We start from the raw sequence: 14,859 nt of genomic DNA, 5'->3' as shown, positions 1-14,859 counted from the left end.
CCAGGATCCTGTTCAGGTCATTACCTTGCATTGAGTTGTTATGTCCCTAAATCTCATTTAATAGAGAATACTCACTTTCTCATCACATTGACTTTTTAAGAGACTGAGCTAATTATAGCTCACCTTCTCTATTTGTTTGATTCTTTGTGGTCTTAGCGTATCCCTAGATACCCTGTGTTCTAGGTAAACTGGAAGATTGAAAGCTTTGATTACATTCAAGTTAAATGTTTTTGACTGAAACAAAAAATATAATTGTCAAATACTTCACATTGCCTCACACCACAAGACAATGTTGTCTAGGCATTAGTGGTGCTAAAACTAGTGCTGGATTAAGATGTACCCTTACCTTGCTCTCCTGACCAATTAATCTTCGGACTCAGTGTGGAGGTGCTTTGGCAGCATAGGACTGTCCCATTAACTATCAAGCATTTCTCAGAAGGTCTAATGAGCTCTTGATAATCCTTGCCTAATTCAATAATTTCCCTTTGGAATCTCTTTTTCTATGTCAGCAGGTTTTATGCTGTGCTGTTTTTTAACGTTTTTAGTTTAATTCTGGTTAGTTAAAATACAGTGTTGTTTTAGTTTCAGGCGTACAATATTTTAATTCAACAATTCCATACATCACCTGTGCTCATTAGGACAAGTGCCCTCCTTAATCCCATCACCTCTTTAACCCATCCCCCCACCCACCTCCCCTCTGGTAACTATCAGTTTGTTCTCTATAGTTAAGAGTCTGTTTCTTCTCTCTCTCCCTCTTTTTTTTTTCCTTTGCTCATTTATTTTATTTCTTAAATTCTTCATGTGACTGAAATCATATGGTATTTCTTTCTCTGACTTAGGTTGCTTAGTATATACTCTTTAGTTCCATCCACGTCCTTGCAAATGGCAAAGTTTCATTCTTCTTTATAGCTGAGTAATAGCCCATTATGTATAGACACCAAATTGTCTTTATCCATTTATGTGTTGATGAACAAGTGCATCCATAATTTCACTATTATAAATAAAGTTGCGATAAAGATAGGGATGCATGTATCCCTTTGAATTGTTGTTTATGTATTTTGGGGGCAAATACCCAGTAGTGTAATTGCTAGATTGTAGAGTAGTTCTATTTTTAACTTTCTGAGGAGCCTTCATACTGTTTTCCACTGTGGCTGTACCAGGTTGCATTCCCACCAATAGTACAGGAGAGATCCTCTTTCTCCACATCCTTGCCAACACTTGCTATTTCTTGTTTTTGATTTTAGCCATTCTGACAGGTGTGAGATGATATCTCATTGTAGTTTTGATTTGCATTTCCCTGATGTTAAATGATAATGAACATCTTTCCATGTGTCTGCTGGCTACCTGGATGTCTTCTTTGGAGAAATGTCAGTTCATGTCTTTTGCCCATTTTTAATTGGATTATTTGTTTTTTGAGTGTTGAGTTGTATAACTTCTTTGTATATTTTGGATACTAATCTTTTATTGGACATGTCATTTGTAGATATAGTCTCCCATTCTGTAAGTTGCCTTTTAGTTTTATTGATTGTTTCCTTTGCTGGGCAGAAGAATTTTATTTTGATGTAGTCACAGTAGTTTATTTTTTATTTCATTTCTTTTGCCTTAGGAGACATATCTAGAAAAAAGTTGCTATGCCCAGTGTCAAAAAAGGTTACTGCCTGTGTTCTCTTCCAGGACTTTTATGGTTTCAAGTCTTACAATTAGGTCTTTAACCCACTTTGAATTTATTTTTGTTTATGGTGTAAGAAAGTGGTCCAGTTTCTTTTCCACATGTTACTGTCCAGTTTTCTCAACACCATTTGTTGAAGAAATTGTCCTTTTTCTGTTGGATACTCTTTCCTTCTTTGTCAAAGATTAATTGATCAGATAGTTATGGGTTCATTTCTGGGTTTTCTACTCTGTTCCATTGGTCTCCATGTCTGTTTTTATTCCTGTATCATACTGTTTCAATCACTATAGCTTTGTAATATAACTTGAAATCCAGAATTGTGATGTCTCCACCTTCGCTTTTCTTGTTCAAGATTGCTTTGGCTATTCAGGGTCTTTTGGGGTTCCATATAAATTTTAGATTATTTGGTCTAGTTGTGTGGAAAATGTTGTTGGCATTTTGATAGGAATTGAATTAAATGTATAGTTTCTTTGTGTAGTATAGAGACTTTAACAATATTTGCTCTTCCAATCCATGGGCATAGAAATGTCTTTCCATTTCTTTTGTCATCTTCACTTTCTTTCATCAGTGTTTTATAGTTTTCAGAGTATAGGTCTTTTACCTCTTTCGTTAAGTTTATTCCTAGGTATCATTATTTTTGGTACAATTGTAAATGGGATTGGTTTCTTAATTTCTCTTTCTGCTGCTTCATTAGTGGTGTATAGAGGTGTCACAGATTTCTGAACATTGATTTTGTATCCTGTGACTTTACTGAGTTTATCAGTGCTAGCAGGTGTTTTGTTTTTTTTTTGTTTTGTTTTGTTTTTAAGAATCTTTCAGGCTTTCTATATATAGTATCATGTAATCTGCAAATAATGAAAAGTTTTACTTCTTCCTTTCCAATTTGGATACCTTTTATTTCTTTGTTGACTGATTGCAATGGCTAGGATTTCTAGTAGTATGTTGAATTCAAGTGGTGAGAGTGAACATCCATGTCTTGTTCATGACCTTAGGTGAAAGCTCTCAGTTTTTCGCCCATTGAGGATGGTACTAGCTGTGGGTTCTTCATATGTATAACCTGTATTATGTTGATGTATGTTCCCTCTCAACCTAATTTGTTGAGGTTTTTGTTATGAATGGATGTTGTACTTTGTCAAATTGTGGTGCACTATTTATGCACTAGTTATGATATGAACCAAGTCATTAGTTTCTTGATCCTTGATTCCCTCACCTGTAAAATGGGTATAAAAATATAACCAATTCACATGGCTGTTAGAAGTGTTATATGAAATGACCATGTATCCATTCTTTGACCGATGCCTGGTGAGATATATGCATACAATAAGCATTGGTTATTTTTTATTATTGTGATTTTCCTTATTATTGTGCTTGTTACTTATTTCATTAAGTGACAGCTTATGGAGCATTATCATTGACTGCCAGTCTCAAGTCCTTGAAGCAGATGACAAAATATCAGATAAATTGCTGCAAAGGAGTTGAGGCAGTTAGACTTTTGAAGAAAACTATACCATTTTTTATTTTATTTTTTAAAAAGATTTTATTTATTTGAGAGAGAGAGTACATGCACGAGCAGGGGGAGGTTCAGAGGGAGAGGGAGAAATAGACTCCCTCTGAGCAGGGAGCCTGATGAGGGGCTCAATCCCAGGATCCTAGGATCACAACCTGAGCCAAGGCAGACACAACAGGCTTAACTACCTAGGTGGCCCATAATAGCAGATTGGGATTTGTTTCAAATAAGGGCTGCTCAGATTAGAATTTCCTAAGGCATGTTATAGGAACCAGTAGGCCCCCAACATATTCCCTGGGAGAAGGGTGCCACTCTAAGATTACATCTGGGAAATGCTGTGTGTTGTTTTCTACTGGTGGAGTTTCACTGTGCATGGCATTAAGCTAAAGGTTCTGGAAAGCCTCTTGAGAAAGAAATCTGCTTTAGTTTGGGCATCTGGGTGGCTCAATGGGTTGGGGCCTCTGCCTTCGGCTCGGGTCGTGATCCCGGCATCCTGGCATCAGGCCCCGTGTTGGGCTCTCTGCTCAGCAGGGAGCCTGCTTCCACCTCTCTCTCTCTCTGCCTGCCTCTCTGCCTACTTGTGATCTATGCCTGTCGAATAAATAAATAAATAAATCTTAAAAAAAAAAAAAAGAAATCTGCTTTAGTCAAGTATTTGCTTAAATCAGGTGTTTTCTAATCTGTTTGCCTATCATTACTACCCATCCCATCCTTGCTTTTATAAAACCAAAGTAATACATATAAACGTTGTATTGAGCTGCCTTAGATTCTCCCAAGGGCTTGAACGAGGAGGGGCTCAGACTGCTGAGCTGACCCTCAGCGGAGAGTTGGAAGATGTCTGCCCCTGGCTTTTGGATCCTACAAAGCCATACAAGTGAGCAGAGTTCTTAAGAGGTTTCATTTCCATGTTAGGGCTTGTAGGGTAGAAATTAGAAAGCCCATAGTAATGTGACAGCTAACCTCTCTTCCTTCGATTGTCTTCAAACCTTTCCAGGACTCACTCCTCGAGGACCTCAGAGTCCATCTGTCATTTAGGTGTCCCAGAACCATTGGGACTTGCCTAGGCTGACAGGAATGAGTTCCTTGGTCTGATGCACAGAAACCAAAAGGTATAGAGGGTGTCAAGTTTCAGAGGAGGACAAAGGATTTGAAGTCAGACCAAAAGGGGTCAGTGTTTTAGCTCTGCCAGGTAGTAACCCGGTCCCTAGCCAAGTTCCTTACTCTCTCTGAACTACAGTTTCTTCATCTATATAATAGGAACAATTAAAGCACTTAGCTCAAATGGTTGTGAAATTCTCATTAGATTATAAAAGCATTTTTTAAAATATGAAGTGTTATTTAAAAGCTCATTATGTGCTATGGTGAGTGTTGTGAATTGTGTAAGACTGATGATTCACAGACCTATACCCCTGAAACAATACGTTATATGTCAATTTAAAAAGGGAGGGGGATAAATACAAAAATAAATAAAAGCTCATTTATTTAATGTTAAGGGTATTCTTGCTGATCTTCATATTTGAGGATCTACTAATCATTCTTTTATTCATTCAACTTCAAATATTTATTGAGCACTTTGCAACATACCAGCTCCTAGGGTTAGGTGCTGATGGAGAGTATAGAATAAAGCAGCTCCGATCCCTGCCTTCTTGGAATGTACATTCCATAGTGGGAGACATATGATAAACAAATATGTACACAAATAAGTGCATCATTATAGTCTCCTGTTTCCAGGTACTGATGTGATATATTTTTTTTAAAGATTTATTTATTTATTTGTCAGAGAGAGAGAGAGGGAGAGAGAGCGAACACAGGCAGACAGAATGGCAGGCAGAGGCAGAGGGAGAAGCAGACTCCCTGCCGAGCAAGGAGCCCGATGCGGGACTCGATCCCAGGATGCTGGGATCATGACCCGAGCCGAAAGCAGCTGCTTAACCAACTGAGCCACCCAGGCGTCCCATGATGTGATATTTTTTAAATGATATATTGCTTATACTCTCCATATGGATGTATTTTGAAGGTATTATCCATGAACTGTTCATAGAAAATACAGAAAATGAATTTATCAGTTTCAATAGAGAATACAATTTTTAATATAGAACTAGAAGATACCTTAGGAATGGTTTATCTCAATCCCTTCATTTTACAGATGATGAAAATTAGAAACCAGAATACTGTAGAAATATCCCCAGTCTGTGTGTGTGTGTGTGTGTGAGAGAGAGAGAGAGAGAGAGAGAGATACCAGGGATCTTGACACAGGAATTAGAACCCAGATTTCTTTTCCCCTAGTCAGTGCTTTGCACTCTGCTGGGTTCTATCTGAAAGGGCCAGCTCATATTTTAACAGTGAGTAATAATTACCACACTTTTATACAGTACAATTGATTTTTCCAAACTTTATTCCATAAAACATTAGTATTTTAATAGGTGTTTGTAGATTATCATTTTTTAAGTTGCTTGATCAAATTAGTTTGAGAAACTACACCCACCCTCCAACCCTGCCTTTAGGAATCCATAAATGAATGTCGTGATAGTAAAAGATTATTCCTGAACTGAGAAAGCCTCTTAACTGTACAACTCAGTATTTCCCATACTTATTTGACTACAGAATTTATTTTGAATTATCTAACAATTTGATTACAGTGTGCTGGCTGGGAAGTACAAACTTAGCATCAGTTTTGTTGACTTCTTGGTAAAGTCTGTGAAAGCCCAATAGTGAACTAAATTGTATCATACAACTTTAAAAAGGGCAGCTACTACAGTCTTAGAACCTCAGGCTGACTAGGACTATAGCAGTAATACTTAGTAGGATGCATTTTCTTCAGTTGACCATGTCCTTTTAATTGAGGACCAGAATGGAAAATAATGGGAACATAGTATGTTCTGATACCTCTTTGGAGGAAAGCAATCCTCTTTAAGTTCTTAAAACATGATTTCAGGTCATTTAAAAATGATTATTTTTCTTTTTAGGCATCCACAAACCCAGTGTTCTCCAAAAGGGTGTGATGTCTCCGCAGGACATTCAAATAAGGTAGCTGGACACCTTGATTCCAAAATGACCGTGTATCTTTATTTCAGACTTGTCCAAGTCGATGGTTGTGAAGCCTGTCTGTGGCTGCTTGGTCAGGTCATCCAAACATGAAACTGTTAGTCATATTTTGAAGTCTTTGAGACAAAAGCCCAGCTTGCTAAAGAACTTTGGTTCAGCAGAGAGACAGGGAGGTACAGTGAAGAGAGAATCAAAAGCCTGGAAATTTGCTGCTGAGAATAAATGCTAGCTGCTCCCTGAGGTGATTTGTCTGTGCACTCCACTCTCTACAGATGTTAGAGCCTCTTTTTGAGTAAGGACCCGAGGTTCTTTGGTAGCACTTTGATATCCTGCTCGAATTCAATATGTGAAATGGAGGCGTCTCTCTGTGACTTGGAGCCCACAGCAGGCTTTGAAGTCTGATCCAATTTTTGCTGCCTACTATTTGATGTTGAAAGGATGAAATGAAGAAAATGTACAGTTTTTGCCAGTAACTCTGCTGAGCATATGTAAGATTAAAAAAACAAAATCCTTTGGATGATGTACTTAGAAATGTTAAGTAGATTAATACCTTCCTATAGGTTTTCTTTTTTCTTTCTTAGGGATAAAAATTAAGTATAGGAGAAAATCAGCACATAGCTGTTTTTTATATTCTGGACTATAATTAATTTAAGAGAGGGCTAAGTTGACTTGTTCAGGGGAAGAAATAAATGAATTAAGCAAAAGGTGCTGAGACTCTGCTACTAATTGTCCCAAGGAGAGGACCTCCACTCAATTCTCATGCAAGACAGGGGCAACTCACATGACCCAAATATACTTAGCTTTTTCCACATATCATCAGGGTTAAAGGTCCCTTAGTTAAATGGAAGCTATGTCCTTGATGCTGCTTCTTCTTCTTTGCGAAGCACTCCATTTCTGGGACTGATCTGCTATCTTCACGGACATGCCATGCTGCCCCAGGTTGCCCAGGACCAAGTCCCTCAAAAGGAGCCCCTACAAAGCTTGGTAAGAACATTTTGAATTGCATGCTGCTTCTCCCTTTTGCATACTTGTGTATTTTTTGATGAGTTGGTTAGGCAGGACTATCTAAAAAGTAGGACTCAGTAATATGACTTAATGTTAGCGAAAAATTCAGGTTTGTGCAGCCTTTAAGGCTGGAAGCAAAACATGTATTAAAAGTAGCCATGGGACACCTGGGTGGCTCAGTGGGTTGGACCTCTGCCTTCAGCTCAGGTCATGATCTCATGATCTCATGACCTGGGGTTGAGCCCCGCAGCAGGCTCTCTGCTCAGGGGGGAGCCTGTTCCCCCCTGCCTCCCCCCACCCGCCTAACTCTCTGCCTACTCGTGATTTCTCTCTCTCTGTCAAATAAATAAATAAAATCTATTAAAAAAAATAGCCATAGAGAGCCTGGATGGCTTGGTTGGGAGATTGCCTTTGGCCTAGGTCATGGACCCAGAGTTCTGGGATCAAGCCCTGCATCAGGATCCCTGCCGAGTGAGCAGGGAATCTTCTTCTGCTTCTGCCTTCCACCCCATCTGCTTGTGCTCTCCTTCTCTCTGTCAAATAAATAAATAAAATCTTAAAAAAATAAAAATAAAAATAAAGGTACCCATTTACTGCCTCCTCATGCCACTCAAGTTTACTTCTCTGAGGGAAGAAAGAGAATATCAAAGACCATTATTTCCCTTAACCTGTTAAGAGCCTCAAATTAGGAAACTGCCTCGCAATTTCATTTTGTCAAAGGAAACACAGACAACTGGTCAGCGTCCAGTGGAACAGATCATTTTGGGTCAAAATCTAGGGCTTGTAAAGAATATGGATTTAGAGAGTAGTTCTGCTCTTTTGGCAATACATTTGGCAATTCTTTCAGCAAGAGTACACACATCTTGCCACACTCCTTTGGGAAATAGCAATTTATGGCCCCCTTTCTAAATTTTTTGCTTCAGAATATGGTGAAAGTTAGTTTGGGGTTTATGTGTGGCTATAATGTGTGGTTTATGTGTACTTCTGGAAGATAAAATAGAAGCATTATTGTAAGAAATACTTAAGAACCAGAAGATACTAAGAGCAATGTGGATCTTCCAAAGAAAGAAACTTTTTCAGCTTAAAATACTGACATTACACTCAGTATTGACTTCACCTATTTTTCTGGAATATCCAATAAATTCTCAGGTCTCTCCAAATTTCTTCTTAGCTTGTTTTTTAGTAACAAAGTAGTACAATATGAAGTGAAGAATGTACAATAAGTGTGTTAGGACTTCAGTCTATATGGAACTTAGGCTCTTGGAGAGAGACAAGAGAGGATGAGTGTACTATAGCAGAGCCTTTTAAATGGGTATGCAGAAAATGATAAATCTATCAAAGGGAATATTAGCCCCACGGTGTTCAGTGTTCCCACACAGCCAGATGGTGTTCAGGAATAAGGCCACAATGAGGTAGGGATAGGAGTAGTACAAAAAAAGAGGGAAATTTAGGGAAAAGACAGTGTGGTAGAGCAGAATCCATTATGCAAGAATTTGGTTGGCATTTGTCTCTATCCAAACAGACAATCTCTACCTTTTAATTGTATTGTTTAGACCATTTATATTTAATGTGATTATTGATGTATTTTTGCCTTAAATCTTACCATCTTGCTGTTTGTTTTCGATTTCTCCCATCCAATCTTAGTTCACTTTTGACATTCTATTTTAAAATATATGTAAAAAGAAAAATTTTAAGTATGATTGAGTAGCCAAAGGCACAGATTCTAGAATGAGACCTGCCTGCATTCAAATCTCTTGTCTCCTGTGTAGTATTAACTGAGTTATGAAACAAATCCCTATCTCAGTACTTACACATATCAAATGAGGAAATGGTAATTCATAGCTGAGGGGTTATCCTCAGGATCCAATGAGCTGGTAGTACAAGCAAAGAGCACAGCATGGTGTCTGGTTCATGACAAGGTACATTATTTCAGCTGTTGCTGTTGTACTCATTGCTATTGATATTATATAAATGCAAATTTAATCTATAAGTATGAAAAACAGAGAAATACAGTTCTTATTGTAAGGCACTAAATTTTGGTAGGAGTCTATAGGAAGTAAAAATATATTGTATTTTGAGTTAACTATTAAAGAGATTTGTTGGATTATAATCATCTTTCTTGGTCTTTAGGGAAGTATTTCCAAAGTCAAGCTCACTAAAAAGCTACACATCTGACTTACTATAAGTGGCTCAGATGCACTTTCCTGTCACACTTGTTTTTTCCCTCCAATCTGGATGGTTTTCTCTTGGGTTTGCCACTATCACCATTACTTCTCCTTACACTCTTGTAAATAGCATCCAAAGTAGTCTTCCTGCTTCCATTCTTTTCCTCCTTCAACTTATCTTCTGCACAGATATCTGAGGAGATTTTTTTCTTTTTTTTTTTCTTTTATTTATTTGACAAACAGAAAACACAAGTAGGCAGAGAGGCAGGCAGAGAGAGAGGAGGAAGCAGGTTCCCCACTGTGCAGAAAGCCAGATTGGGGGCTCAATCCCAGGACCCTGAGACTGTGACCTGAGCTGAAGGCAGAGGCTTAACCCACTGAGCCACCCAGGCACCCCCTGAGGAGATTTTCTAAAGCATACTCTGATACTAACATTCCCTTCCTCCATATTCCTCCATGGCTCCCCATTGCTTCAGCATCAGCTCTAAATTTCTCGGTGTGACATTCAAGGCTATCTCTGGTATGGTCTTAAACTTCCTTTCTAGCTCTATCTTCCACTGATCTTTCTTCCTCATTCTTTGCTTCAGAATATCCAAACTGTTCTCTGTTCTCCAAGCATACCTAGTATGTCCTTCCTCTCCTCTGTGACATGGCTCACACAGTGCCCTCTGCCTCATCTATCCTTCTTCCTGTTCACTTTCAGTCCTTCCCATTCTTTTTTTTTTTTTTTAAAGAACATGAGTTGAGAGGAAGAGGGAGAGAGAGACAGAGGAAGAGGGAAAGAGAGAATCTTAAGCATGCTCCATGCCTGGCACACAGCCCAATGCAGAGCTCAATCTCACGACCCTGAGATCATGACCTGAGCCAAAATCAAGAGTTAGATTAGGATGCTTAACTGACTGAGCCACTCATTCTCCCTGGTCCTCTCCATTCTTGATTCCCCATAGTTCAAGGGAGTCAAGACTCCCTTGACTCTTCTTTTAGTACTTATCACATCCTGCCTTACATTATATTTTCATTCATCTACTAGATTTTAAACTCTCTGGGATTTTATCTTTTCAATTCTGTATTCTCTCCTCACAGCCTAGCCTACATCTTTTTTTTTTTTTTTTTTAAGATTTTATTTATTTATTTGACAGACAGAGATCACAAGTAGGCAAAGAGGCAGGCAGAGAGAGGAGGAAGCAGGCTCCCTGCTGAGCAGAGAGCCCGATGCAGGGCTTGATCCCAGGACCCTGGGATCATGACCTAAGCTGAAGGCAGAGGCTTAACCCACTGAGCCACCCAGGTGCCCCTAGCCTACATCTTCTAACTGAATTCTTGAGCATCCAAAGCCATGATGAAATATAATGGAAGCAAGAATGTAATGAAGCTCTTGAATGAGGCAGAGAAAAATTTTAAAATGTGTTTCTAATAATCCTGGAATAAAATTAATGTCTCTAAGTCACCCCCATATAGGATAGTATACCACTAGATCAGGTTAAAGTTATCCAACCTGTTTTATTTTGTTGCTGTTGTTTTGAGTGGGGGAAAGAAAAAGGTTTAGGCAGGAAAATGCATTATGTAGAAAGTAGCAAAGATGGATCAAAGAGCAGAAGCTCTCCAATTATATGTTTTCAAGGTTATCAGCTGCAGAAACAAGAGTATATTCTGTAAGAAACATTTCAGCAAGTTATACTTTTGCGTTTAATTTTTTGCCTTGAATTACCCATTGTTTCAACCTATATTTCTATGAAAGACTGAACGAGAATATTGTGATCTTTCAGTATAAAAAAACCCCACTAACATCCAACAAGTTAGCCTTGTAACTTCCAATGACTGATAATAACTTCACTGTTGTATGGCGTGGTCTGGTGGGGTGGGGGATGGAGGAAGGTGGGGAATAAATCTAAAGCTCCTGTCAGGCCAGCTCTGTTCAGGGCAGGCATGCAAAGAAGTGTACCGATGTGGGGCTTGTACAAAGGCTGTCTTCAGCACCTTAGTCAGAGAGTCTCAGAAGTAGTCCTTAATTTGCCCATCTGAGCCTGACTCATCTTCACATAGAAGAGGAAAGCACAGTATACCTAGGAAGTACATAATAAGAATCACTTTGCAACTAATTCAAGCAGTGAAATTATTTAATTAGACCAGATAGGCATATAGACAGGCTTGGTCTGATTTTACTGTTTAAAATGTATTCTTTAGATATTTGTCCTTATATTTATTATTCATCTATTTACTCAGCAATTACTAATACTTACTAAGTGCCAGGAACTGTCCTGTTCTCGGACTTCTTATACTGTTTTAAAAGATCAGTTTTGGGTTGGTTGTTTTAATTTCCAATTTGCACAGATACTTTTGTGAATAAAATAAAAAAGAATTATAGCTGACCCTTCAACAACACAGGGGTTAGGAGTGCTGACCACTACGCAGTCAAAAATCCATGTCTAACTTTTGGTGCATCAAAAATTTAACTACTCATAATGTACTGTTCCCCTTACTGATAACATAAGTAGTTGATTAATGCTTTAATGTGTGTTATATGTATTATATACTGTACTCTTATAGTAATACCTTTTTCTTAATTTTTTTCAGTATTTCTAAACTGTGCAGTTCATCTAAGAGCTTTTCCAAATTGTTGCAAATCTAAAAAAAATTTCCAATTATCTTTTGGGAAAAAACCCTGTATAAGTGAACCTATACAATTCAAACCTGTGTTTTTCAAAGGTTACCTACTAGTTACATAATTGCATACTTAGATGTATCGATATCAAAATGATCTAAACTTTTCTAAATTTCTTACTCTAAATTATTCTAAATTTCTTTACTAATCTCATTGGGACAAGTAGCAAGAGTCAGCCCACACACCACATACAGCACTAACACTGTTCTAGGCATATGTGATAAATCAGGGAAAAACAGTAAAAAATTTCTGTCCTCACAGTGCTACGTTCCAGCAGAGGGAGATGACAATAAATAGTAAGCATAGTACTAAAGTCAGTGGTATGGGATGTTAGAAGGGTCAAGTGTTATGAGGGAGAAAATACTGCGAGGGAGACTTTCAGAGTAGCCAAAGTATGGAAGAGGGGGTTGGGAATGACAGCACTTTTAAGTGGGGTGGATAGGGTTGGTTTCACTGAGAAGGCTTGAAAGTGGTGAGCAAATTAGCCATGCAGTATTTGGGAGAAGAGCGTTCCAGGCAAAGGGAATACCATGGCAAAGGCCGTGAGGGAAGAGCCTGCATGAACAGGGGAGTGGTGGAAAGAAGCCCTGTGGTGGGAGCTGGGAAAACCAGAGGAAATGGTAGGAGGTGAGGAGCCAGATGATACAGGTGAGGAACAACATCAGCACCTGTTCTTCTCCTCCTCCCCCTCCTTCCTCCCTCTCCCCCTCCTCCTCCTTCCTCCCGCTCCTCCTCCCCCTCCCCTCTCCATCCCCCTCTTCCCCCCCCTCTTCCTTTCCCTCCTTCTCTTCCCCCTATTCCTCCTCCTTCTCCTTCTTCTTCTACTTTTACTTCTTCTACTTCTTTTAACTTTTATTTATTTATGTTGGGCTCTGTGCTAGGCATGGGGCACGCTTAAAAGAAATAAAAAATAAAAAAAATAAAAAGAGTTGCATGCTCTACCAACCAAAGCAGTCTGGTGCCTCAGGTCAGTACTACTTTTTTTTTTTTTTTTTTTTAATATTTTATTTATTTATCAGAGGGAGAGAGGGGGAGAGAGTGAGCACAGGCAGACAAAATGGCAGGCAGAGGCAGAGGGAGAAGCAGACTCCCTGCTGAGCAAGGAGCCCGATGTGGGACTCCATCCCAGGACGCTGGGATCATGACCTGAGCCGAAGGCAGCTGCTTAACCAACTGAGCCACCCAGGCGTCCCAGGTCAGTACTTCTTAATGACTTAATAAGCACTCCAGGGATCTAGTCTAAATGAAGATTCTGATTCAGTAGGTCTGGGTGGCTCCAAAGATTCTGCAATACTTATAAGCTTCCAGGTGGTTGCCAGTATTGTTACACTGAGGCCCACAACAGTGAGGGTATAAAGTCTGTGAAATGCAGAATGCTGAGCGTTTTCAGCCCAGGAGTGACTTGACCTGAGTTGTGTTCTAAAATGATTACTCTAGCCCCTTGGTTAAGAATAGGCTACAGACCTCATCAGTGAAATGAGATATTCTGGGTAAGTTTCATTTTCCAGACAGCTGAAACTTTCTAAAACCTATCACTCCCTTTCATTCTAAGTGCAATGAATACAATTCTGTAGTGTCTCAGAACATGATCATTAACAACAGTTATCACACGGGGCCATAATGCAGAGAGGTGTCCTAGAGATCACTGTGAAATGGGACCACCTACCCTTTCCTGTGATACCTCACCTAAGTGAGGTAGTTCTGCATAGAACTGAGAGGTTTTCCTCGATGTAAGATTTTCAGTGCGAACACCAGGACAACTCCAGGCACATAGAGACAAGTTGGTCAGCCTATTACGATACTAGAAGTTGAACTTGATTTGGAGAGGAACTATTTTTTTTTTTTAATTAGATCACTCTTCCAGGCAAGACAAAGCCTTAGATCCATGGGACAGAATTGCCTCGAACTGCCTGCTTATGTTTGGAAGGGGTTACAAGCAGCTTACCAAACAGCAAGTACTGTGACCATGAAAAGCTCAGATGTCACCCATTTGACCAAAAGAGCATGTTCCTGCAGTGGAATCTCAAAGGCAATATAATCCCTATTGGGAAAGCACATGGAAACCAAACCCTATGTGGAGGGAAGGCTGCTGGGCCTCTGTGGCCTGCATCCAATGCCATTATGGAATGTCACACATGAGATTTCAAGGCCTCTCTTATGCCCTCATATATGGGTAGTCTTCAGTACTCTAAATGCCTCCTCCTTTGGCTTCATTGACCTGAGACATCTTTTCTTCTTGCCCAGATGCCACAGAATTCACCGTAAACCCTCATCAGGACTTTTCTGTCTCAGGACTTTTCTCAGTGAGATAGTAAAGGAATTAGAGGCATAGAATTCTTACTCTGTTAGCATGGGAAGTGGGAAAAAAACACCTCCTTGTTAAAGGATCTTTTTTGATGAGTGGTGCTTAAACTTCAAGGTGCATCAAAATCACTGGGCCCACTCTACAATCTCTGGGTTGGGATGGGAGAGGGATTTGTGTTTTTATCAGATTCCTAGGAGACATCATAGCGCTAGTCTGGGGACTACTGTTTGAGAACCACTGCTCTTGATAACCCCTATCTCTGCAATACCACACTGAATGAGAAAAAGTGAACCATATATGTATGATTTTCTGTTCATTCAACAAACACTTATTGAACACTCACTGTATTCAGCCACGGGCCCAGAAGTGAAATAAGATATTTAGAGAGTGTAATGTATTTCTAATATATTGGTCTTTACAGCTGTTATTTTCCAAACCAGGTTTGGGAATACACAAGTGTCCTTATTTATCTCAAGTGGTCTCATTAAATTCTCAGGAAGT

General features: G+C 39.3%; 1 protein-coding gene across 1 annotated transcript in view; it reads left to right on the top strand.

Moving 5' to 3' along the window:
- LOC131827937 (myosin-IIIb-like) overlaps positions 1–14,859 on the top strand; it is a 149,061-nt gene that overhangs the window by 56,054 nt on the left and 78,148 nt on the right. Inside the window, exons 6-7 of the mRNA XM_059168873.1 lie at positions 6,143–6,203; positions 7,106–7,205. Coding sequence (XP_059024856.1) covers positions 6,143–6,203; positions 7,106–7,205 — 161 coding nt within the window. The remainder of the gene's footprint in view (positions 1–6,142; positions 6,204–7,105; positions 7,206–14,859) is intronic.

The sequence above is a fragment of the Mustela lutreola genome, chromosome 3 (genome assembly GCF_030435805.1).
Source record: "Mustela lutreola isolate mMusLut2 chromosome 3, mMusLut2.pri, whole genome shotgun sequence".
Classification (NCBI taxonomy): domain Eukaryota; kingdom Metazoa; phylum Chordata; class Mammalia; order Carnivora; family Mustelidae; genus Mustela; species Mustela lutreola.
This window is presented reverse-complemented; position numbering and strand designations above follow the sequence as displayed.